The sequence below is a fragment of the Nelumbo lutea genome, chromosome 7 (assembly GCF_056320005.1).
Source record: "Nelumbo lutea isolate HS-2025 chromosome 7, American lotus-T2T, whole genome shotgun sequence".
Classification (NCBI taxonomy): Eukaryota; Viridiplantae; Streptophyta; class Magnoliopsida; order Proteales; family Nelumbonaceae; genus Nelumbo; species Nelumbo lutea.
Genome location: NC_142690.1, coordinates 56,407,501 through 56,433,187, shown reverse-complemented (window position 1 = coordinate 56,433,187; position 25,687 = coordinate 56,407,501). Strand labels below are relative to the sequence as shown.

General features: G+C 38.0%; 1 protein-coding gene across 1 annotated transcript in view; it reads right to left on the bottom strand.

Annotated features, from left to right (window-relative positions):
• FTSH12 (FTSH protease 12) overlaps positions 1–25,687 on the bottom strand; it is a 113,572-nt gene that overhangs the window by 25,051 nt on the left and 62,834 nt on the right. Inside the window, exons 11-12 of the mRNA XM_088955336.1 lie at positions 15,334–15,405; positions 50–169 (exon numbers count right to left, since the gene is read on the bottom strand). Of these exons, the coding sequence (XP_088811462.1) occupies positions 50–169; positions 15,334–15,405 (192 nt within the window). The remainder of the gene's footprint in view (positions 1–49; positions 170–15,333; positions 15,406–25,687) is intronic.

Genomic DNA, 25,687 nt, shown 5'->3' with positions numbered 1-25,687 from the left:
TTTTAGGACGGACCACTTAATAACAATTTCTATAAAAATAGGTACATACACTCTCTTCACATTTCTGCTGCTCTTCCTCTGTAAGTAATACACCCATACCCTCAAGCAATTGTTTATCCAACACATCAACAATATCCTCTTGAAAGATCTTGGAGTGACCCTTCCTCACCTGGAAGTAACGACAGAATAAGTCATACAAATATATATTTGAGAAACCTACAACATGGAACGCCCATTTGATTAAATGAGATCAGATACAAACACATGAAACATAAATATCTCAAACTTTGATCCATCAAAATAAACATATATCAAATTCTAATATTCTTTTTATCCTAATGAAATATATTGAACTTTGACCAAAAAAAGCTATTTAAAAAATAGGGAAGAATCTATGCATAAAGATATTAATCCCTAAGCTAAGGAGAAATTACAAGATGCACACAAGAAACTTTAAGAACCTAAAAAAATCAAAAGTGTTATTTATATGTTTATTTATTAGTTCCACATGCTCATAAAATTGGAAAATTCAACTCCCTCTATGATGCACGTAAGCCTTAATTTCTTTAAGAGAAACAGCAGGGAGAAAAGATCTCTCACAAGGTCCTAATCTAAGCAAACAAAAGCTCTCAGTAGATATGAAAAGCTATACACAAATTATAGATAGCTTTCTTGACCAAACCTCAGAAGGCTAAGATAAAGATGGAGAAGACTGTTCATAGCAACAGTCCAACTTCTAGGCAGTAGTTGTAGACTCAACTTCTCTTGATCAAACTGTTGACTGAGCTGATTCTTTTTTTTTTTATGTTTTTTGATAGAAAAAAGGGAGGTTAATTTGGATATATTGAAGCTTAAGAAGCATATAGCAGGCCCTCCAAATATCAGATCAACCAGACAACAGATAGGCTTTTGTCAAGGGAGGTTAATGTTTTGTTTTTGATAAATAAATTAACATTTTATTAATTTGGAAATATTAGCACATACAAGCAGCCCTTGGAGAGGCGCAAGCTGCGATCTCTCCACTACAGAAGAAAACAAAAGCAATAAGGTACAGTTTTGCCCAATACAAAACTTCCCTAGCTGCCCCTTGCTTGGCTGGACAGTCCACCATAGTATTTGCTGATCTCCCCACCCATTGTAATCTTAGGTCCATGTTTCTTGTCAGCACCTTAAACTTTTTAATTTCAAGGGAGGTTAATGTTGTATTTCTGGACTGTCAATAGTTGGTCAAAGTAAAACATCCCAATTAGGGCTGCAATTGAATCAAGCTCTAACAGTTCGGGCTCGAATTCGATTAGGCTCGATTTGAGTTCGATTCTAATTGAGTTCAAGCCAGTTCCAACCTTGGGGTAAGCTCAATTAGTTATTCAAGCTCGAGCTCGACCAATAAAAAGTTTGGCTCGAATGCTCGCGAGCTTGGCTCGATTAACACATACATACATAAAAATATATATTATATATTATAAAAAGTATCATACATATAAAATATACAAATATATTTATTTTCGAGTTTTCTAGACGAACTCGAACTCATTGAATATTTACTTGTATCAAGCTCGAGCCAGAAAATATAGTTCAAATCAAACTCAAGCCCAAACTCAAATCTAGTAGTATTTTAGCCTAGCTAAGTGAACTCAAATCATTGCCTTGTTAAATTCTCATTTGAATATGCTTTACATGCTATATTTATGTACTTTAATTTTAGATAATAGGTTTTTTACTTTTTTAAAACATTTATTTTAAAATTTAAGTTTATATTTTTTATTTATCTTATGTTTAATATTTTATTTTTTTGCATTATTTTGAATTTTTAGCATTTTTTTTTGAATTTTATGACTTTTTTTATTTTTTAGTAGTTTTTTTTATTTTGTGCCTTGCTTCAAAAAGGTGCGCGCCTCGCCTTGCGCCTTGCACCTCGGCCACAAATTGACCCCTAAGCCTTTTTTGGGCCTTGTGCTTTTAAAACACTGCCTGAATGGAGTGTGTGTGGATTGCTCAATGCTAGTGATGAAGTTTTGGTGTTCAATGGATGGGCTCAACTCATTGCTGAGGATCAAAATGCAAACAAGGGCCATTAGTTAGCAGGTTGTAACCAATGTTTTAAAACGCGAAGGCATGACACGAGACGTTCCACTACCTAAAGGCGTGAGGCATAGTTCAGAACGCAAGAAGCGTAAGCCTCCTTAAGAGGAGGGGGGTTAGGAGGAGGATGAAGAGGAAGGGGGAATCTCATTTTTTCTTTATTTTTAATAAAAATCTTTTATATTAAGAATAAAGATGCAAAACATTAGTTGAAAGGGGGGGTCTTTTCGACGTGCATGAGGCAGGGGCAAACCATTTTCTTTCCCCTTATCTTTTCTTCCCTTCCCTTTCCTTTTCTTTCCTTTTCTCATTTTTTCTTCTTTCTTTTTCTTTCCCTTCCCTTTCTTTTCCTTTCATTTCCTTTCCTTTATTTCTTTTTTCTTTTTTTTTTCTATCTTTTTATATTAGGTGTGCATGAGGCGTACGCCTCATGAAAAAAGCACAAGAGGCGTACGCCTCAAAGGTGTCAGCGCCTCTGGCATATGCCTCAAGGCGTTTTGGGAGCGCCTCGCCTAGAGGCATACGCCTCACATGCCTTTTAAAACACTGGTTGTAACAGTTCAGGTCAGGTTTGAAAAGACAGAGAATGGAAGGCAATGAAAGAAAGAATAAAGAAAGGAAGAGGGGAGAGAAGGAGGTGATCAAGAATCCACTGTTTAGGTTGCAGAAAACAGAGAAGGTCGTAACAGTCCATGGGCAGTGATGATAAATTTTACAAGAATCAACATATTACCCAATGAACAGTACCAGCACTATGTGGAGTAGAAGAGAGAGTATTCCATTTCCACTTCCATGGGTAGCAACATGAAAGTTTATTGGAATTGACATATTCCCCAATGAACATTACACATCACTATGCGCAGTACAAGATATAGTATTATAACATAAGTTGGTGACAATATTGTAGATATGTGGATTAACAATGTTATTGCCCACCTAACTTACATGATTACTACTTTGAGCTAGCTCAAAATTCATATCAAACATGAAATTAAATATTAGTTTTTGTTCGTGTAATAGATTATTGGTTGATCTATTACAACCATTTACATTTTCTATTAGTTTAAATTTTGCTTTAACCCATTCTATCATGAATCTCTGAATCTTAAGGTTTACAGGTCAACTTCAGAAGTATTCCTTTGTCTATAACCTTAGTTTCTTAGCTTTGTTTAATGATTTGGAACAAGATAATAATTTAAAAGGGTTTATTGAATATGATACTGGAAAGACATGATATACGAAAATTATATGACCAATTAACCAGTATCATAAACGTGTTAACCAATCAAGTGGAAATTATCAAAATTCACGGGTGTGTTTTGATTGGTAAAACTCTTTAGATACCATGTCTTTCTGACATCATAGATTTTCCCAATTTAAAAAGGTGTGCCTATGCTTTTTTTATTGTTTCATAAAATACAATTCTATATTTTGCATCTTTTACAATGTTTCCACCATGTCTATAATTTTTACAACAGTTTCATACAATATTTCCGACACCGACATTTTAAACCTTAGTTTGGGGACCCACTACTATAACCTCTAAGGGTGGCTACATATATTTTATAAGTTTAATTGATGACTTCTCTCATTACACAAGGATATTTCCTAGGCAAACTAGAGGTGAAGTTCTGAAAATTGTAAAAGATTTTCAGAAAATGGTGTTTACACAGTTTCATGTGAAGGTTCAAATATTTCAATCCAATAATGCAAAATAATACTTCCATAGTGATTTGAGTTTTTTGCATCACATGGTTCCCTACATTGTATCTCTTGTGAAAAGACACCACAACAGAATGGTGTCGCAGAAAGGAAAAATCATTACCTTCTTTAAGTGATCTCTACGATAGTTATGAAGAAAAACATGGAAATGAGCAAGGTCTTTAAGTGATCTCTATGTGTCTTATGATAATGTTTCACCCTCTTACTGTACCTTCTTGTCTGTCATTGATAGTATCTCCATCCTAGAAGTGTTGTAGAGGCCTTGCCTTACTCTGAATGGATAGATGCTATGGAGGAAATTAATGACCTCCACTACACAAGAATAATACATGGGAATTGGTGGATCTTCCAAAGGGGAAGGAGCCAATAAGGTGTAAATAGTTGTTTCCAAAGAAGCACAATGCGGATGGAATAGTAAAAAGGTATAAGGTGAGGGTGGCAAAAGGCTACACACAGTTGTATGGAATTAATTACGTAGAGACCTTCGCACCAGTTGCAAAGATTAATTCTATTCATGCCCTCCTGTCTCAAGATGTGAGTCTTGATTGGAAGTTGCATCAGCTTGATATCAAAAATGCTCTCTTGAATGGTAATCTGGAGGAGGCGTATATGGTTCAACCACCTAGCTTCCGTACCAAAGGCAGTGAGGAAAAAGTAATGTAGACTGGAGAAATCTTTGTATGGGTTAAAGCAATCCCCTAGATGTTGTCTTAGTAAGTTCCATATGGTTGTTCAACATATTGGCTTCAAACAATGCCAGTCCGTTCATACACTCTTTGTCAAGAGGAATCAGGGAAAGGTTGCAGTATTGATAGTCTTGTAGAGGATATTATAAGTGCAGGTGATTAGAGCCCTGAGATACAAAAGTTGAAGGAATTTTTTTGCCACTCAGTTCGTGTTAAAGGATCTAGGACCTCTACAATACTTTCTTGAGACTGTGGTTGCCCATTCTAAAAAGGGTATTTTCATGTCTCAAAGGAAGTACATTCTAGACCTCTTGCAAGACACATGAAAATTAAGTGCAAAACTAGTTGATACCCCTATTGATGTGAATTACAAATTGGGTGATTGTGATGGTGAACCTTTAAAGGATGTGTAACGGTTCCAAAGGTTGGTGGTAAGGTTATTGTACTTGTTAGTGACATGCCCTGATATTGCATATGTTGTGGGGGTCTTGAGCCAATTTATGCACTCTCCAAGAGTACCACACTTGGAAGTTGAAGAAAGGGTACTTAGGTATTTGAAAAAGTTTCTAGGGGCTAGGTTGGATGGTGCTATGGATGATAGAAAGTCTACTAGTGGGTATTGCACCTTTGTAAGTGGAAACATAGTGACTTAGAGGAGCAAGAAGCAAAGTGTAGTTGCAAGATCAAGTGCTGAAGCAAAATACAGAGCTATGGCACATGGAATTCCACAAATGCTTTGGTTTAAGAACTTGCTAGGAGAGCTAGGGATTAATGTTGACAGCCCAATGTCTCTTCACTGTGACAACAAGGCAGCTATAAACATTGCTTCTAGTCCTGTTCCCCATGACAGGAAAAAAACATATGGGGTCAAACACTTTATAAGGGAAAAGTTGGAAAATGGCGAACTGTGCAGTGTGCGCCACCCTATGTTAATTCAGAAGAACTTGCTGATGTTCTTACGAAGGGACTTCTAAGTCTACAACATAATGAGTTATATGACAAGTTGGGCATGATTGACGTATACAGCCCAACTCAAGGGAGACATGTACAAATACAAGAATGCCCATACAAGGCTGAAAGAGAAAAGAAGAATAAGATGTAAAAGTAATATACAACAAGGACTATACTAATAAGGTACATCAAGTTATAGAGTCTCCACACCCCCCCTCCAATTAATGCCTCAACATAAGCATCAGTTTGTCTATAAGAAAGAGATGCCGAACTCTAGTCATAGCTTTGGTGAAGATATCAGCAATCAGCATGTCCAAGGCTACATGAGGAAGTGATATAGACCCAGTAGTGAAGAGATCTCAGATAAAGTGGCAGTCCACCTCGATGTGCTTGGTCCTCTCATGGAAGACAGGGTTAGATGCAATCTTGATAGCACTCGTATTGTCTGCATAGAGAGGAATAGGAGTAGTAACCTGAATGCCAAGATCCATAAAGAGAGACGGTAACCAAACAATCTAACTGCAAATCGAAGACATGGCCCTATACTCTGCTTCAATGGAAGACTTGGAGATTGTTTGTTGTTTCTTACACCTCCAAGAGATGAGTGAATCACCCATAAAAACACACCACCCAGAAGTGTACCTACGAGTGTTTGGACAACCAGCCCAATCTGCATCAGCATATTTCCAGTCTTAGCATACCCTGAGACTGGGAATACCCTGAGGACGTTGCCTAACAAATAAAGAGTGATCAGAAGAACTCTGGCTATATCCAGCAGCAATTACAACATCACGAAAGCGTTCAAACCATGTCGGGGAGCTTGTTTTAGACCATATAGAGATGTTTTGCGGTGACATACTGAAGAAGGATCACTGTAGTATCCAGGAGGAGGCTTCATGTAGGGGTGTAAATGGATCGAATTCGAAGCGAATCAAGATATATCCGAATTCGATAAAGATTCAAATTCGATTCGATATCTGTCGAATATTTAAAATTAATAACTGAATTTGAATTCGAGAGAATAATCGAATATTCAATTGATTAGAATTCAACTATTTAGGTTTGGCATAAAACATAAAAATCTAATTGTAATAAAAATAAAGAAATTGGGGATAAATGAAAGATGAGCCCTTGCAGCAAAATTTCATTGCTCCAAACCCAAAAAACAAGCTACCTATTTCTGTTTGTGAATTAAAAAACAAAAATATTACCTAGAATCAAAATATGGTAGCTACAATTTTGACAAAACTGAACCTAAATTCCGCAACCATTCCCATAGTAAAGATTAAGCAAAAGAAGAAATGAAAAAAGCTACAAACACTAGAAAATTTATAGAAGATAAAGCAAAAAGAACAAGTCGGAATTTGGCCTTAGTTGATCAGTTGATTTACCATTGCTGCTAATGCTCCTTGTTGCCATCGACAACAATCGCATCTTAGACAAAAATGACTTCAATATGGACATCGATCTTTGTTGAAATGCTGCTAATAATATTTGTGAAGAATGCTGCAGTAGCAGAGGTTTCTCCAACTTGTTCGTTCACCATTTTGCTTGTGCAAAGATATTAGCACTAAATGTGCCTTGTATCGATCAAGAGATCCCAAGTGTCATTCTCATGTAAAGCATGAATCTCTGCATCCATGGCTTCCTTCCAATGAGGGTTACTATCAGCTTCATGGTAGGAGCGAGGAACATTTGTGGAGGATAGAACAGCAAACAAAGAGCTATGGTTTGAAGGAAAACCATAGCGGTCAGGAGGTCTAGATATACGAGTAGAACGACGAAGAGGAACAAAAGTATGAAGAATGTCTAAAGTAGAGGTATTACTTACAAGAGCAGTGGTAGGATGATGATTTGAACCAGGAGAAAGGAGAATCACGGGCACAGCGGCTGGAGCACATAATCGCTTGTGAGAGAAGACGAGAAAGTCCTCAGCAGAAAGAGGTGGAGCATCCTGTGAATCAAAGTTTGGCAAAATAGAAACAAACGATGCAGACAGTCTAGCAATTCTAGCAAAAAATGAAATGTGCTCAAGGAAAATAACATTACATGATATACGAATGCGACGAATAGAGGGATCATAACAAAGAAATCCTTTGTGGTCAGGACTATAACCCACAGAGGCATACATGACAGACTGTGCAAACAATTTAGAACATTCACGAGAGGGAAGATGAACACATCCAAAGACATAAAGCATAGACAAATTTGGAGAACGACCAAATAACTTCTGAAAGGGAGACATTAAAAACTGAGGAAGGAATATAGTTGATCAAAAACATAGTTGAACTGGCAACCTCTACCCAAAAGGAAGGTGGAGTATGGGACTCTTGCAATAATGTCCTCACAACACTAAGGATATGTCCATTCTTACGCTCGGCCACACCATTTTAATGAGTATCTGGACAGCTTCGTTGCACTTGTATTCCATGATCTTTCAAATAGGATAAAAAATCTCCATCAGTGTATTCTCTTCCTGAATCTGAACGGAGAATATGCACTTATGATTGAACCGAACCCGCACCATAAAATGAAACAACTTAAATGTTGGGAACACCTCAGACTTGTGTGAAGAAAGTATATCCATGTGTACCTGGTACAATCATCAATGAACGACACAATATTTGCATCCAAGCCGAGAAGAGACAGAAGCAGTCCAGACATCACTATGTATAAGCTCGAAGGGAGAGGTAGCATGCTCAGATATGTGAGGAAAAGGTAAGGTACGACTCTTACTTAAGCAACAAGAAACACAAGATGTATCAAAGGTGTGCAAGGAAGGAACTTTTTCTTAATAAGGCTTGAATGAAACAAAAATTTTAATTTTTCAGAATGTAAATGACCTAGGCGTTTATGCCATAAGTCCCAAACATTATTTCTATGATTTAGAAAGGAACTAGAAGTGGAGGAACTGAAATAAACTGATGATGTTGTTTAAGGCTTCTCAAACTCCAATTAAAATAGATGGCCCAACCTGTGCCCCTTCCCTTTCACCTTCCTAGTGTTCCGGTCCTGAATCAAACATCTATCATTAGAGAAATTAAGAATGTTACCTTCATCAATTAATTGGCCAATAGAAAACAAGTTTGTAGTGAGATTAGGAACAAGAAGGGTCTTGGTAAGAGGGAAAGATGCAGTGGGTGAAAGCTTAAGAGATAGATCACTACTACCAATGATGTTTAACTTTTCACCATTGGCAGTAACAATATGTTTGTGATGGGTTTTAGTAAGGTTACATGGTTGGTTAGGGTAGGCTCCTGTCATGTGGTTGTTAGCTCCAAAGTCAATGATCCAAGTATGAGAAAGAGAAGCACAATAACCAGAAAACTCACCAGGTAAGCCAATAGTAGAAAGAGCAGAAGGAATAGCAGAAGTTACCAGTTGTCGAATGTTTTGCTCAACCATAGATGCCAAAGAATTACCTTTAACAAAAGAATCGCCACTATTGAAGGTCATTTCAACAAGAAAACAGCAGTCCAGGCACAAGGATATCAAAGAACCAAATTCAGCAATCAAGAACTCAAGATGACAGTCCAAAAAAGGCAAGTTTTTTAAGATTGTCGAGTCTAAGGCCCTTCAAATATGAATCTAAAGTCTGAATCAAATAAATGGGAGGCAAGAGAACCCTACGACAACACCAGATCTAGGGTTATAGGTTGATCGAGTCAGTCGATTGAGAGAAATCTGTGATTTACCAACACATCAGATGTCTTCTTCACAAACAAGGAGGTATCTTATGCTGATTGAGGCAGTCGTCCTTAAAACCTCCAAAGCAGAAACTGAGTGTAGGGTTAAGGAGAGCTTGAGAGAATCCTTCAATCTGGAGAGAAAAACTTAAATTGCAAGCTGATGTTAAAGGTCTGAAATCCAATAAAGGTTGCAGTCCAAAAATGGAAACTATACAGTGCTGCCGCCCCAAGAAGAAGATCAAAACTCCTTCGAAAACTTCACCAAATCAGATGATGTTTGTAGGTGGAATAGATCAGGTCTAAGCGACACCAAATCTGAAGTCCAAAGCTGTTGCAGTCCAAAAAAGGAAACTGTACAGTGTTTCCACCCCAAGAAGAAGATCAAAACTCCTTCAAAAACTTCACCAAATCAGATGTTGTTTGTAGGGAAAATAGATCAGGTCTAGGTGACACCGGATCTGAAGTTTGGCCTCAAACCAATGTCTCCCAAGAGAGATCTAAAGAAATCTCTCCTGCTGGTTGCGCAAAGAAGAAAGAACAGAAAAGGGTTGATCAAGACAGCCCAAATACGACAGGTATACTGCTTCTAGTAAGGTTCAAGAGAGCGAGAAAATAGATCAGAGAGCAATCTACTCTGATACCATGTCAACACTCTTGGCTGAATAGAGAAAACAAGAATAATCTTAGAGGCATCAAGAATGAATGACCCCCACCTCAAAGAGTCTCATATATTAAAAGATATGTACAATTACAAGAATGCCCAAACAGGGCTGAAAGAGGAAAGAAGAATAAGATGTAAAAGTAATATACAACAGGGACTATACTAATAAGGTACATCTAGTTATAGTCTTCACAGTCAACCATTATTACTCCTTTTTTTTTTTATTATTATTAGTTAGTGCCATAGGAGTATATTTGTAATTCTCAATTTTTATTACATTTGTTGTCACATACCTATAAATACCATTGGGAGTTCCACCAGCCCTGATTTTTGGGTCTCCAATCTTTCTCCTCTCTTCTTCCCTTCCTCTCCTCTTCCTCTTCATTTTTTCAATTGAATCTAAGTGAAAACAGGAAGGAAAGAGAAGGGAAAAAAGTGGGAAGAACCCCCAACCCCTTTTCAATGCAGCCCAATTTGGTTTTTTGTGCTAGGGGATAATTTCTCCGCTCCAGCTCATCCGCTCACCTCTGCTTCAACAAGATCCCCCCTTTCAGCTAGTGTCATGCATTTTCGTTATTAATATAAAAGATTTTTATCAAAAATAACAAAAAATGGGATCCTCCTTCCTCTTCTTCCTCCTCCCCCTCTTCTTAAGTAGGCTTATGCCTCCTTGTGTTAGGGAGGCTTACGCCTCTTACATTCCGAACTACACCTCATGCCTCTAGGTAGTGGAATGCCTCGTGCATGCCTCATTGTAATAAAACATTGATAAGTACAATCACTTTGGTGAATCACCCCATTCTCCAAAAGAGAAGACGCTAAAGATTTCTCAAAATATTCCCGATTATTATTAGATCATAAAACTTTGACTTTCACTCAAAGTGAGTAAAATCAACTGATAAATTTGGTAAATAAGTTCAGGAACATCACTAGGGGAATGCATAAAAAATAACCAAGAAAAACAAGAATGGTCACCAACAAATAGAAGGAAATATTTGTAACCCCTCATAGTATGATATAATAGGGCCTCCACACTTCAATATGAACAATATCAAACAAGGATGCATTTTTTATTACTTAAAAAGAATGTCTACAACTGTGTTTAAAAACGTGGAGGTGTGACGCAAGGCATTCCACTACCTAGAAGGGGCAAACCACTTGCTTTCCCCTTATCTTTTCTTCTCTTCCCTTTCCTTTTCTTTTCTTTTCTTTCCTTTTCTCTTTTTTTCTTCTCTTTCTTTTTCTTTCCCTTCCCCTTCTTTTCTTTTCCTTTCCTTTCCTTTCCTTTTTTTCTTTTTTCATTTTTTTTTCTGTCTTTTTATATAAGATGTGCATGAGGTGCATGAGGTGTATGCTGCTAGCACACCTCATGAAAAAAGCACATGAGGTGTACACCTCAGAGGTGTCAACGCCTCTGGCATATGCCTCAGGGCGTTTTGGGAGCGCCGCACCTCCAGGCGTACGCCTCCCACACCTTTTAAAACACTGGTCTACAATGCTTAGCAAGTGACAGCTATTACACTCCAACACTAAAGAAAAAAATGACTTAATTGATTATGCCAAAGCATAATCTGACAAGGATTTTGACCAAACACTACTACTAGCTACTTGATGACCTAAGATTACTAGGTGTCAAAACCTAAAGGTAGATGTCATTCGCCTAATGACCACTCTCAAGCATCTCCTTTGATGCCAAATCCAAAAAATGAACACACTAGTTAGAGAAGAAAAAGGTCACTAATCAGTTCAAACTCTTAGGCAGACTACTAGCAGCAAGAAGGTTATAATTAACTTGGGAACATAGAGGACAAATGTTGAAGTAATAGCATTAGAGACTAACATTTCTTCCACCAAATGTAAAGGAAAGGGAATCATCAGTAATAGAAACCCTCCCTACCAAAACATTACTAATAAGATGAGAACAAGAGAATACTAGTAATGTGATCAGGTACCACAGAATATATAATTCAAGGAGGAACCTTATTACTTGACATGGAAGCATGCTTTGTAGTAGCTCGAATACCTATGCAAGCAATGGCTAAGTATGCTCTCCAGTACCAAAAAGATTCAAAAGGCTAAAAACTGTAGAGGAACCCCCAACATTACTCTCTACTTGACGTATGCTCTCCTTTACACCTCTACTTTGGTTGTTGCAAGCATCTGTGAGGGTAAAATAGAGATCCAATAGAGTCCTATGTAACTGCAATATTTGCAATTTGCATATCCCTCCATATTTCTCAGACAAACAGGCACCAGATTAGGATGAAGCTTCAAACATGTTCCTATGGCATATGTGGGCTTCTTAGTCATATACCAGTTCTTTCTTACCCACCTTCTTACAGTCACATGCCTTTTGCTCTCATTTCCATGAATTAAAGAATAAGTTTGTGAGAGTGTAATACTCTCACATGTGAGAATGTTTTTATTTATTAGGTTAAGAATTCTTGAACATTCTGACATGTGTTGACATGTGTGAGAAACAGCCATTTTTGGAGTCCCTAGCGATTCAGCAGCAGATTGAAGATTTCTTGGAACTTCCCAGTCATGCATATTTCTTCTAAATCCAGGTATCCAGCTGGGTTTTCTAGGACCACTCTAGGAGTGACTGCAGATCTTCAAAAGTGCTTTGATATTATGCAAATGTTATTGCTATTTGTTGTGTACAAGAGAAGAAAGAAGGGTGAGAGAAATGGGAAAAACAGATAAGAGAGAATAGAATAATTTCCCCACCAGTCAACAGCCACTTATATATAGGTTTTAGACTACAATAAAAAGACCATCATGCCCTTAACAAAGTGTGGCAGAACCTAAGTAACTATTATAACATAAAAATAAGTGCCTGAAGCAGAGATTTCTGTCAGAAAAGAAAAGAAGGAAGTTCATAGAAAAAGAAAGCAGTCACAAAATAAAGGTATGTTTTTGCCTTAGACACAGTAAGATTGGTAATGGTTGCTCAATGGAGATTGTTGTAGGAAAGAAGAGGCAAATGACCAGGGTGGAGGAACCTCAAATTTCTAAAGTGTGGAATTCACAAAAAAAGGTGCTTTTGGATGGTTCCAGTGGCTTGCCAGAAGTAGGGTGTGGCTGTGATTGACAGATCTGATGTTGATTTGCTGGTAAGTGAAGAGCAAATTTCATCAGTTCAGGATAAAGGTGAAGAGCTTGTTTTGGTCGGGGTTTTGAGATTCAAATGAACCTCAAGGGGTTGGAAATGAAGACATGCATTGATTCAAACAAAGATTTAAGTTTGTTGAGAGGTTAGAAGGTAGTGAAGATGAAGGTACAAATGCATTTGAAAATTTTGAACGTGGGCCTCATGCAGGGGATGCGGGAAGGAATCATTTAGGACAAAAGGAAGGGGTAGCTTTCGGAATTGAAAGTTGGTTATTTGGGTAATGTCCAGTTGCAGAATACAATTGATGTTAGAGTCTCAATTAACTGCATGGGGTGTACTGCATTAGTTGACGTAGAAGTTGCTGTTTTTTTTTTTTCTGATAGAAATGTGGAAGCTGGTGCTAAGGTTGTTCAAAATAGAGTTGAGATGGGAGGGGTTGCTGACAATAAAGGTGGGTTGTTGGTAAATGGTGATTAAGAAGGAAGCCAGGAATGTGCTTCTACATGAGTTTATTAAACAAAAAAAAAGAATTTTAGAATGTGGCCTTTTGTTGATAGTGCAGACAGTGAAGATGAGGGAGGAGCTGAAGATTAACTTGCAAAAGAAACTTATCAAGTTGATGGCACTGTTGACTCAGAGACTGTTGTAAATGCAGAGGTCAAAGTCAGAAAAACCTTGGGTTTATTTTTCTTGGGTGGGGAAGAATTTGTGAAAAAAGATTTTTAATGAGTTGAAAGAAAAAGATATGGAGGAGAAAATCTGGGAGAAAGATAAAGAAGAGTTAGTGGCTCGTGAAGTGGAGGGTTCTAATTTTAGGGCAAAAGATTCTGTAGATAGTTTAAGCTCTTTCAAAGCTGCAAGGGAGGTTGACAGGGAGGGAGAAGAGGTTACTGCAAAATAACTCTTTACAAAGAATGTGATTCAGCGTTAGAAAGGATAAACGTCAGTACAAAGGAGATGAAAGATCTTGAGAAACCTTCTAATGCTGTAAGATGTCTCAGAAGGCAGAAGAATCATTCATCAGGTTTCAAAAGTTTTTTCTAGGTTGAAAGGGGGTTTATTTGGGGTTAGGCCTAACAAAATGGTGATGAAATCAAAAAGAGGTTTTAAAAAGAGTAAAGATGTTCCAGTTTAAGCTACTAATAGGCAAGTTTTCATTGGTGTTAAGTTGGAGCTTGGTGGTCTTTTGTTGTAAGGGCTTGATAATTTGCTTAGGGTTTGGTGTCATAGGTGTTGGGTTGGTTGGGTTTAGTCTTCTTTTGCATTGGTTTAGTGTGTTCTTTTGGAGTTTGTTTTGGAGGTTACTAGAAGGTTTGGAAAGTTTGGGTTGTATGTTGGGATGTTTATTTTCTTTTTTCTCCTTTTGGGTGATTTCTTATCACATTCCTTGTATTCATTTTTTTCTCTTAATAAATTTTTTACTTACAAAAAAGGAAAGACCAAAATACCCCTAATCTTGTGCCTCTTAACATATATGGTAAGGCCGAAATACCCCTAATCTAAGACTCAGGTCTTTTACTTTTCAAACTCAACACCCAGGCCATACCTGCAAGGTGCCAACTGGTTGGTTGGAAGGTATCTGGCTGGTTTTAGCAGAGACTTGGGATCAAATCCTGCCTGCTTTGGGTTTGAGGAATGGGCTACCCCCTCCCCCTTGTGTAGCCCCATGAAGCCAAAAAAAAAAAAAAAACAAAAAAAAAAAAAAAAGGCAATGCCTAGGTCAGTTGACAACCAGGCGTTTCCCTAACACCTAGGTTGAGCTTACTGCCTTGACAACCATGTTTGTAACCTAGATACATAAGGCAATATTCGCAAAAAATTAACAAATATAGAGAATAAATGGAAAATCATAGCAAATGTTTACCTTGCTTGGCAATTTAATTATATCACAAGATTCATAACAAGTCCATTGATTCCATGGAGACACAAGAACTCTTTAGAAACATAATGATGGAAATTTGTTATTTTATTTTAAAAATTGCATGAGATAATAAAGAATTATAATTATTGATTAAAAGACCAGAAGAAAAAACTTAGAGAATAGGGTTTATTTTATGACAGACAAGGTTAAGTTCTCTAACTCGATATAACTCTTTCAAACGCTCTTTGATTTTAAATAACCAACTCCAGGTTATTTTATCATTCACCAAACATGTGTCGACACGTACTATACATTACCTGTAGTCATTTAAGCAGTAAAGGAATTTTGTTCATGTGTGTTTGGTCAGCACACTTTTCTTTATCATCTTAACTCCACCAGTGTGGCTAAGTACTTTCAAGTGCATCCGTGAAAAAAAAAATTGCATCAGAGATGACATACATCAAAATCAATATTTCAAACTCTTAGTGCCCCCATGAGATCTATAGAGAACGCATTTCTTGAGACTAAACATTCTAAACTAAAGAATACAGAAATGATAAACTTACAGACATTATTCCTGCTTCATTGACAAGATTTCGAATATCTGCCCCAGAATAACCAACAGTACGGAAAACAAGCTGTATAATTAAGAAGTAAAAAAAAAAAGCAAAAAAAAAATGTCAAAGTTGTCATTAATCAAGAAAAATTTTAGCACATACTGAGACCTTGATAGTAAAAAACAAAATATGACTAATAATTATGGATCATTTCCAGTTTTAACACATGACAAATAAAATAAATTTCTAAAGTTATTTTTTGCAAAATTTTCTTAGAAAAGAATCTACTGGAAACATTAGCTGTCAATTTAAATATATTGAGATGTGCAGTATCTTCCACTTGTATGGAAAAAATCACAATAAAACATGCAACTATTGTTACAATGTGGATGAAAACATGGAAGCAAGAATGAAACCACCAAAAATGATTGGGATTCTTTTTGTCTTGTTCTTTTGTGTTGTCCACAGTAGCGGTTGACCAATAGACCCAACTAGTTGTGTTGTCCACAGTAGTAGACCATTGTGTCAAGTTTGGTTCATGTTGATTCACATGGACCCCACATGCGCTCCACAGCACATCTCAACCGTGCATTAGAACCTCCCCGTGACAAGTATGGGAGATGTTCCCAATGCATGCAGAGATGTCCATGTGGGGAATGTGTGGGGTGTGCTCTCTGGGGAGCCGAGCTGAGTTCCATTTACTCATCAGAGAGTGAGGTTTCAATCTTCTATATATATATTTTTTTTGAGAAAGATGTAAAGTATTGTATTGTATAGATTTAACTGCCATAAAGATGTACAAATATGATCAGGTACAGTGAGCCACTATACAAAATAAACTGCAGATCTCCTGCTAGTTTTGATGTGGAACATCTCTAAAAATATTTGTTGCTGCCAACCAATAATGGATGATACCCAGGATCTAAGTATTTCCCTTCCTCTGCTGAACATCTTTCTAAATATTTCTGGGCGCTCAAATGGTCGCCACCCCCTCCGAGAAAGAGCAGGAAAGATTAAACAGTCTGCAAAAGTTAAGAGTATATTTCTCTTACTATTGAACATTGCAGGAACAGATGTTTTGTGGTTTTTCTGTCAGGTTCACACAGACAAAGGAATCAGATTGAATGGTTATGCCCCTTCTAAGTAGATTGTTTCTTGTGACTTGTGAGACATCTGTCTAGAACTACAGATCACATCAGAAAAGCTACCTTTGAAGGAATCTGAGGTAATGAGACCTCATTGAGAGGGAAGTTTGAATCCTGAGACCTCTTTGAAGGAATTTCCTGATTGTTCCTACCTCCAGTATCTAGCATCCACCTGATCTGGCTTTTGATAATTTCTGTTAAGCAAACTGAGTAGGGAAGCCAGCTGATTTATCTCCCAATCATTTGGGTTCCTTCTTAGAGAAGGGACCCACGACACCAGTCCATCTTGGGTCTCTGTTTTTGCTAGTATGAATAGGGAGGGGAATCTCTCCATCAGAGCTTTATTACTGCACCATACATCTCTCCAAAAGCTGACTCTTTCACCATTGCCCATCTTCAAAGAGATGCCTGGAAGGAATTTATTATGATATTTTCCCAATGCCTTTGCAGATGAAGCAGCCATAGGAACCCTCATCAATACCATGATAATCTATTTCCAAAGGAGCAGAGGCTGAGTACTGAATCTCCAAACCATTTTGCAATCAGAAAAATATTTATCTCCTTCAACTTCTTTATTCCTAACCTCCAACCCCCCCCCCCCCCCATTGCTTCAGGCAGGCAGAGTTGGTCTCACTGTACCAAGTGAGCCTGTCTCTTCTTGTCATCCTCTCCAAAGGAAATTCTTTTGGACTTTTTCCAGTTTGTCTGCACCTGCTGCTGGTATTGGGAATAAAGACAAGAAATACATGAGTAGTTTGTGATAAGGTGCTTTTCCATAAAGTTTTTTTTTTGCTCCAGCTAAAGACAAGAAATACAAGAGTAGTTGTGATAAGGTGCTTTTCAATAAAGTTTTTCTTTGCCCCAGATGAAAGATAGCCATGCTTCCAAGCTGCCAGTTTTTATCACTGGGTCCCAAATGCTTCTTGCTGAACATTTGCTCCCCAAGGGTAATCCCAAATATGTGGTAGGGAGTTTTCCCACTTTGCATCCAAGGATGCCTGCAAATTCTTCAATATTTTCCATATTGCCTACTGTAATGATCTCACTTTTGTTCAAATTCACCTTCAACCCAGACACCACTTCAAACCATATTAACACTCCTTTAAGATGCAACAACCGTTCAGGTTCAACAAAAAGAAAGAATGGTGTGTCATCAGCATATTGTAATAAGATCACCATTGTACATTGCTCTCTTACCTCAAAACCTTGTATTACCCCCACCCACCATGTTCTTATCATGAGAGAGCTTCCATCACACAAATGAACAAGAATGGTGATAGAGGCTCTCCTTGCCTGAACTCTCTGGAGCTACTAAAAAAATCAGTTGATTCCCCATTTAACAGGACTGAGAATTTTAGAGTTGGCACATACTCGTATCCAATCCCTCCATTTTCTGCCAAAGTGCACCTGGTCAATATGTGGTCCAGGAAATCCCAACTCACATGATTGTACACCTTCTCCAGGTCAAATTTACATAACGGTCTTCTTTGCCACTCTTCAGCCCTGAATGTATAACCTCATTTGCAATTAGAACCCCATCCAACAACTACCAGTCTGGCAAAAAAGCCCCATGTGAGGAAGATATTATGGAAGCAAGGACCTTTCTTATTCAATTAGCCAATAACTTTGCTAGTACTTTATAGAAGTTGCCTATTAGGCTAATCAATCTATAGTACTTTATAGATTGCTAAATCTCTCCTTTGGAATTAGAGTGGTCATTGTAGCAATCAAGTTCCATTCAAAGAGGCATTCTCATGGAACTCTTCCAGTGATTTCATGATATCATTCTTTACAAAATCCCATGATTTTTTATAAAATAGCATTGTGAAACCATGATACCAAGGAGTTTTGTAACCTTCCAAACTTGAAAATACCTTCACAATTCTTCTGCAAAAGGTTTTTCAAGTTCTTCTCTCTGCCCATCCAAGATAGTCAAGAACTGCAACCCATCCAGCAAGGGTATTTTACTCCATTTTTCCTTGAAGAGATCCTCATAGAAGTTTTGGCTATTCTGTTTGAGGATAGATTTCTCTTCCACCCAATGCCCATTCGCCAGAAAACTTCTGATTGCATTGACCTGATGCCCATTTAATAGTCCATGTGTGCTAATGAATTCTGAAAAATCATTCATCACTGCTGTCCTTCTGGAGCCACATTTCTCTTCCTCTAAATAGAAAGAAATGCTGAAATCTCCCCCTGAAAAATGGAATTTGCCAACTGCACCTGATCCCATCCAGTTCCTTAAAGCATTTTTCTGCTTGTATCATCATTAGGCTCACATACCCCGGTAATAATGCTTTTGAAGCCATTCTCCAATGTGGCTTTCAAAGGTCTTTGCGTGGATAAAAGGAGGCTTATTTGGCATTGGGCCTAAAAAGCTTGTCAAAAAACCCAAAAGATCAGATAGAAGGTGACTAGAAGAATGTTCTCAAAAAGCTGATAAGAAGAGTTTTTTATTGGGAGTCCTTTGTGGGGGTTGGGTGATAGGGGTGGGTCTTCTGTGGATGTCAATTTTGGTTTTTAGGGTCTGGGTTTCGTCTTAGTGTTGCTGTTTTGATTTACATTGTTTATTCCTTTCTGGTTTGCAAGGGTTTTGCTCTGGTTTGGGTTGGTTTTTGTTGGGGTTTGGGGTATTTTCTCTTGGTATCCTGGGTTTGTTGTTTCCTCTCTGGTGATTGCCTATCACCTCTCTTGTATCTTCATTTTGTTTAATTAAATTTTTATTTTATCTTCAAAAAAATTATTGGTTACTGAAAATTTCTACACAAAATGGCCTGAGACCTAAATTGATTCAGTATTCAAATCACCAAGATTCCCTCAGCAGTATTCACAGCCATGAAGAATCTTCACACATTCCCATCTCCACATACATTTTGTACTATTGCAACATCCATGTACACTCCAGGTCTGAAACTCTTACTGTTCTGATGATTAAAACCCTTCTCCTTTCTAAACACAGTCCATGTACATTCCAGGTTATTAGGTCCATTTGGGAAACTTCTACATCAGCTTATCTGTTACTTACCTCCCCCTTCCTTCCTCCAATCTGCCCTCAGTGCCATTTAAACCCCAGGTAAATCTTAAAACTTTCCTGTGAGTCCTTTGGAGTTCTTCCTTGTTCTCACATTCGCCCTCCCTCTTTCCTCCAAATTTCCCTTTGTTCAATTGCAATCAGCAGGTTCTTCATTTCAGTTTCCATCCCTTTGATTGAGATACACAAATACTACTTATAGAAATTTACTACTTAAAGTAACCTTTTTTATAAATACTACTTATAGTAACCTTCAGGCTTACTATTTACAATCATTCTCGTAAGTCCTATTTATAATAAAATTATGACTTTTCATTAATTTCTGGTTTCTTATATTAAGTTAGTATTATCAAAATTATGAAAGTTACAAAGAATTAAAGATGTGGAGAGTGAATGCTTGGAGAGGGGGAGGAGGTTCAGCTAAACAGAGTGCACCAACCTAGCAAATCATTCCCTGTGGAGAGTGTAGTTCCTCACGAGATCCAGATGGCAAAATTTTTAGGCCTTTTCTGTTTGCTAGGAACAGCACAAAAAAGGCTGTTGTTCGATGCTCGGAAGAGGATGAAGCAAGGAATAGAAAAAGGAAAGAGACTTTAGAGGAAAGGAATGAAAGGGAGTAAGGGAGTCTTGAAAGGAGGTGTAGAAAGAAGACATCCTAAGACCTGAGTTGACAACAATGTCACCAAGGCAGCTAGGTGCACATTAAAAGCAGAAGGGATAAGAAGGCGAGAAGCATGAATTCAAGCTTGATGGGTTGAAAGGTGGGGAATGGTTGTCTGGGATAGATTTCTCCTTTCTTTGTTTAGTTTCTTTATTTGTCTAGTAGAGTTTTGTTGGCAGGTGTGTTTTTGCCCTCAACCCCCAAATTGGTCGTTTATCTTATGGAAAGATTTGTTGTCCGAATGATCACTCATTGCAGGGCAGTGAGAGCCCCAAACTCAGTGCAGAAGCTTAGTGCTACAACTTCACCTTTCTCCTCCACTATATCAAGTAAAACTTTCTTTTTCCAGAAGGAGTTAAAATGACCATACCTTTTAGCTTCAATTCATTAATTAAGATGTCAAGTAGTTACTTCCGGTCTGAAACAACTTTTGTAGCTTTGACCATTAGCTCGTTAGTCCATTCCTCCTTTCCCAAATTCACCATTGTTTTGCAGTTACCATTCTGTTTCATAACCAAAAATCCACCCTAAATCTGATCATGAACCTCCCACTGGGAACATCTCCAGCTTCTTTTCACAGACTCTTGGCTGTTGTGGGTCCTCTAGCCATAGGTTCAGAATCTCTTGCACTGTTTCATAAGTCAACTTCCAGCCTTGAACATTCTTACCTTCTCGAAAACAAACCATCTGCATCCTTCCCATGTCAATAAACTCTTGTAAAGTGATGAATTGTCCTTTTTTGATTCTTCTTGTTTTCACAACATACTTCCATTGTCCCTCCAACATTCTTGCAGATCTTTCTTCCTTTTGGAGGAGCCGACTTCTTCTAGAAAACTTCCAAACCATTTTAGAGATTTGGTACCAACTAGAAGCACCAACGTTAGATTTGCTTCCCTAATCTTCAACGATTAAGATTGCAAAGAACTAGGAAAAAATTATGAGAGATTGCTTGTGGGAGCCAGGGGATGAAAGAAGGCATCATCTTATAAAATGGGAACAAGTATGTAAACCTAAAGAATTGGGAGGACTTGGAACAGGGAATCTAACAAAGAGAAATACAACTCTACTAGGAAAATGGTTCTGGAGGTTTCCTTTAGAAAGAGGATAGATTGTGGCACAAACATAGTTGTCAAGGCAACGCCTAGGCGACAAGGCACCCTTGGAGGCTCGCCTAGCAGTTTTGTATAGTGTCTTCTAAAATACTTTTATATTGTTACTTTTTTTGAGATTATAGTAAAATAGACACTATTAAACAGAAATATTCAGTTTTTGTGTTTATAAACTAATTTCTTTTTATTATTTTCTTATTTGTTAGGGTTTAATCAACACAAACATTGCTAACTGCTGTATTGAACCATCAAAGACTTCAGAATTTGAACCAATAAGGGAAAAACTTAAAGTTTTGTCTAATCAACACATTTCTTCTTCTTCTTCTTCCACCTTTTCTTTTCTTCTTTTCATATAACAAAAATAGGGGTTCAGTCCCCATATTTTTTGAATTTTCTTTTCTTTATCCTTTTTCTTCTCATAAATATGTTGATTTTCTAGACATAAACATGAATTTTATAATTTTCTTATGAAAATTATGGATAGTTATTAAGGAAAGATGGTTATGGAACCTAGGGAACTACCTAGGATATGTATTTTTCACCTAAAAAAAATCCATCACCTAGGCGACTAGGCACCCCCTTGTTGCCTAGCCTCGCCTTGGCGCCTTGAAAACTATGGGCATAAGGTCATTGGAAGCATTCACGGTATGGCAGAAAATGGTGGGGAATCAATAATAGAGGTATTACCAACCTTCCTCAGTTTCGGTTTGATGTGGGCAATGGGGAGAGGGTCCTATTTTGGGAAGATATTTGGGTTGGGGATCTACCACTGAAACAGCAATTTCCCTTACTTTTTTCTTTATCTAATTACAAGGCTGAACCCATCTCAAAATTTGGTTTACCATCAGAACTTGGTATAAATTGGGATTTTGAGTTTAGGAGGTCTGAGAGATTCTAAACTCGATTCCCTTGACCTCTTACTGTCAAAGCTAGAAAATGTTTTCTTGGACCCTAACTATCCAGATAAAAGAATTTGGTTCCTTTCACCTGATGGCCTTTTCTCTTGTGCTCCCTTCTTTAACCTTCTTGTCTTGTCAAAGGCTTTGGGGGAAAATTTCCCGGTTAAAGAAATCTGGTGCAAACCTATTCCTCCTAAAGTACAAGCTTTGTGTTGGAAAGTGCTCATTGGGAAGATCAACACCTATGACTTGCTACAGAAAAGAAAGCCAAACAAATGCCTTTCTCCACATGTGTTTATCCTTTGCAAGAAAAGTGATGAAACCCTTCCTCATTTACTTGTTACCTGCCCTTTTGTGTCTTGCATATGGAAATACATTTGTTCTCTCTTTGGTTGCAAATGGGATCTGCCACAAGATGCAGTAGGCCTATTCAATTTCAGTTTCTTAAGGAAACAGAAGAAGAGAGAAAGAGTTATGTGAAGGACAGCAAGAGCAGCGCTGACGTAGACTGTATGGGAAGAAAGAAATCAGAGAATCTTTAATGAGATGAGCAAATCAAAGGAGGAACTGTTTGAAGCCGTAACAGTAAGAACAGCACACTGGGTAAAAACTTTGAATCTCTTTTGAGAATTCTCAGCAAATGACATAATAAGATCCTGGACTAAAGTGGCACAAACAGTTAGACCTGCAAAAAGTGTAAGAATAGTTTGGGAACCTCCATCTTTTAACAAACTGAAGCTTAACTTTGATGGTAGCTCATCGGGTAATCCAGGTGAAAGGCAGGAATAGGTATTTTTAGAAACCACAAAGGAGTGGTCATGGCATTATTTTCAGGACCAATTGGCTTTGGAGATTCAGTACAAGCTGAAAAGATGACTCTTACATGGATTAAGGCTTTCTGTACAATTTGGAGCAAGGGAAATACAGACATGCTTTTAGGGAGATCGACACCTTGGCAAAGAGATCCAATTCCACTTTTGGGTGGATAAGATATGCAAATGGAATGGCAGATGTATTTACAAAGCAAGGAGCAGATAGAGATGGCTTGTTTTGGGCTAAATTGTAATCTGATGTATTTTGGGGTGCCGGGAACTTATTAGCCTTTATCGGATTTCTTTGTAACTGTAACTTGATAAGCTCTTGGGGATGACATCCTTGTCATCATATTGTACTGCTACAGCTTTCTTTAAATCTAATAAAATAATTTCTGCTGCTGATCAAAAAGAAAATCTTCAAGGCCAATCTCCCATTGTATCTTAGCTCTTTGAACAAAAAATTCTTTGCTTCAACCATCACTGATTTACTCCAATCTCCTATTGTATCTTTGCTTCAACCAACTAGCAGCACCAATTAGACTTGACTACTCTAGAAAGGACAGAATCAGAAATGAGTGCATTAGAGATGACTAAAGAATAGTTCCAATTAGTGACAAGACCAGGGAAGCCAACTGAGATAGTATGATCAAGTACATATATGAAAAATGACTGCACCAAGGAGGAATAAATTGGTGGAAGGAAAAGGCTGTAAAAGAACAAGAGAAAGACCAAAGAAATTTGGTCTAAAGCGGTACAAAATGATTTAAAGACAACTTGACAGAAAACATGGCTATTGATAGAACAAAATGGAGGGACAAGATTTCTATAGCTGACTCCAGATAGTTGGGATTAAAGCTGAGCTAAGTTGAGTGTTCTGAAGATGAAGATGCTTAGATGGATAGGTGAAAAGACTAGAAAGGACAGGATTTTAAATGTGCACACTGTGGGAACTTAGGAGTGGCCCCAATAAGAGAGAAAATAAGGAAAACAGAGTAAGATAGTTCATAGTTTCAACATTGAAGATGATCAAAACTGCTATCAGTCTTGGAATTTCAGGTTCGAACAGAAGAGAAAGTGAAGAAGAAAGAGGAGAAAGATTAGTGAGAGAGCAGTAGAACACAGGTTTGAAAGGAAGGACAGATTCTAATTAATCTGCTAACGCCACTTCAACTTAATATTTATATGTTATGCTAGTTACATGAAAGGACACATCTGCCTTGGTGTTTACATCATAACAATTAACAATATAAAACTGAAAAGTAAATAACAACTAGAATAACAGAAAAACATAACAAATAGACTAGGTACATTCTACCCACATCAGTTTCTCTACACTCCCCCTCAAGTTGGGAGTAAATGTTTATCATTCCCAACTTGGATAGATCCGCTTCTAGCTTCTTTCTTGATACGGCTTTAGTGAGGATATTTGCTAGTTGCATACTGGAAGTGATGTAAGGGAGGAATACTTCTTGAGATGAGACCCTCTCTCGTACAAAATGCCGGTCAACTTCAATGTGTTTGGTTCTGTCATGCTGCACTGGATTATGTGCTATATTAATGGCTGTTTGATTATCACAATACAGCATCAGAGGCTTCTCATACTCAATACCCAACTCCTCAAGTAGAGATCTTAGCCATAGGATTTCAGCCACTCTGTTCGCCATGGACCTGAATTCTGCTTCAGCACTAGACCGGGAGACAACACTCTGTTTCTTACTTCTCCAGGAGACAAGGTTTCCTCCCACAAGGGCACAATATCTTGAGGTAGACCATCTGTCATCAACATTCCCAGCCCAATCGGCATCCGTATAGACCTCCACCTTCATGTGGTTATTGTTCTTGAACAGTATACCTCTACCCGGGCATCTCTTCAAGTATGCTAGTATTCTTTCTGCTGCTAGAAGGTGTGTGGTTCTAGGAGAATGCATGTACTGACTGACAACACTAACTGCATAATTGATATCTGACCGAGTGAGGCACAGATATAGGAGCTTTCCCACTAACCGCTGGAACATAACTTTGTCTTCAAGCAGCTCTCCACTCTCTGCACTAATCTTGTGGTTCTGTTCAATGGGTGTATCTGCAGGTTTGACACCCAACTTTCCAGTTTCAGCCAACAGATCTAAAACATATTTCCTCTGTGAGACAATGATCCCCTGTTTAGACCTAGCAACCTCAATACCAAAAAAATACCGTAGTGGACCCAAAACTTTCACCTCAAACTCTTGATGAAGGAGCTGTTTGAGGGACTCAATCTCATGGCTGTCATTTCCTGTCACCACAATATCATCAACATATACTGCAAGTAGTGTCAGTGAAGACTCCGCCCTCTTGATGAACAGTGTATGATCTGACTGGGCCTGTACATAACCGAACTTCCCAAGAGCTAGTTTGAATCTGTCGAACCAAGCTCTAGGTGACTGCTTCAAACCATACAATGCCTTATTGAGTCGGTAGACCTTCTTACCTGTCTCTGTATCATAGTATCCAAGAGGCAACTGCATGTAACCTCTTCCTGCAAGTCCCCATTCAGGAAGGCATTTTTAACATCCATTTGGTACAAAGACCAAGTGTAGCTTGCTACAAGAGATAATAGAACCCGAATGGTGGTCATCTGGGCTACCGAGGCAAACGTCTCCAAGTAATCTATGCCATAAGTCTGAGTGAACCCTTTTGCAACTAGCCGAGCTTTGTACCTCTCAA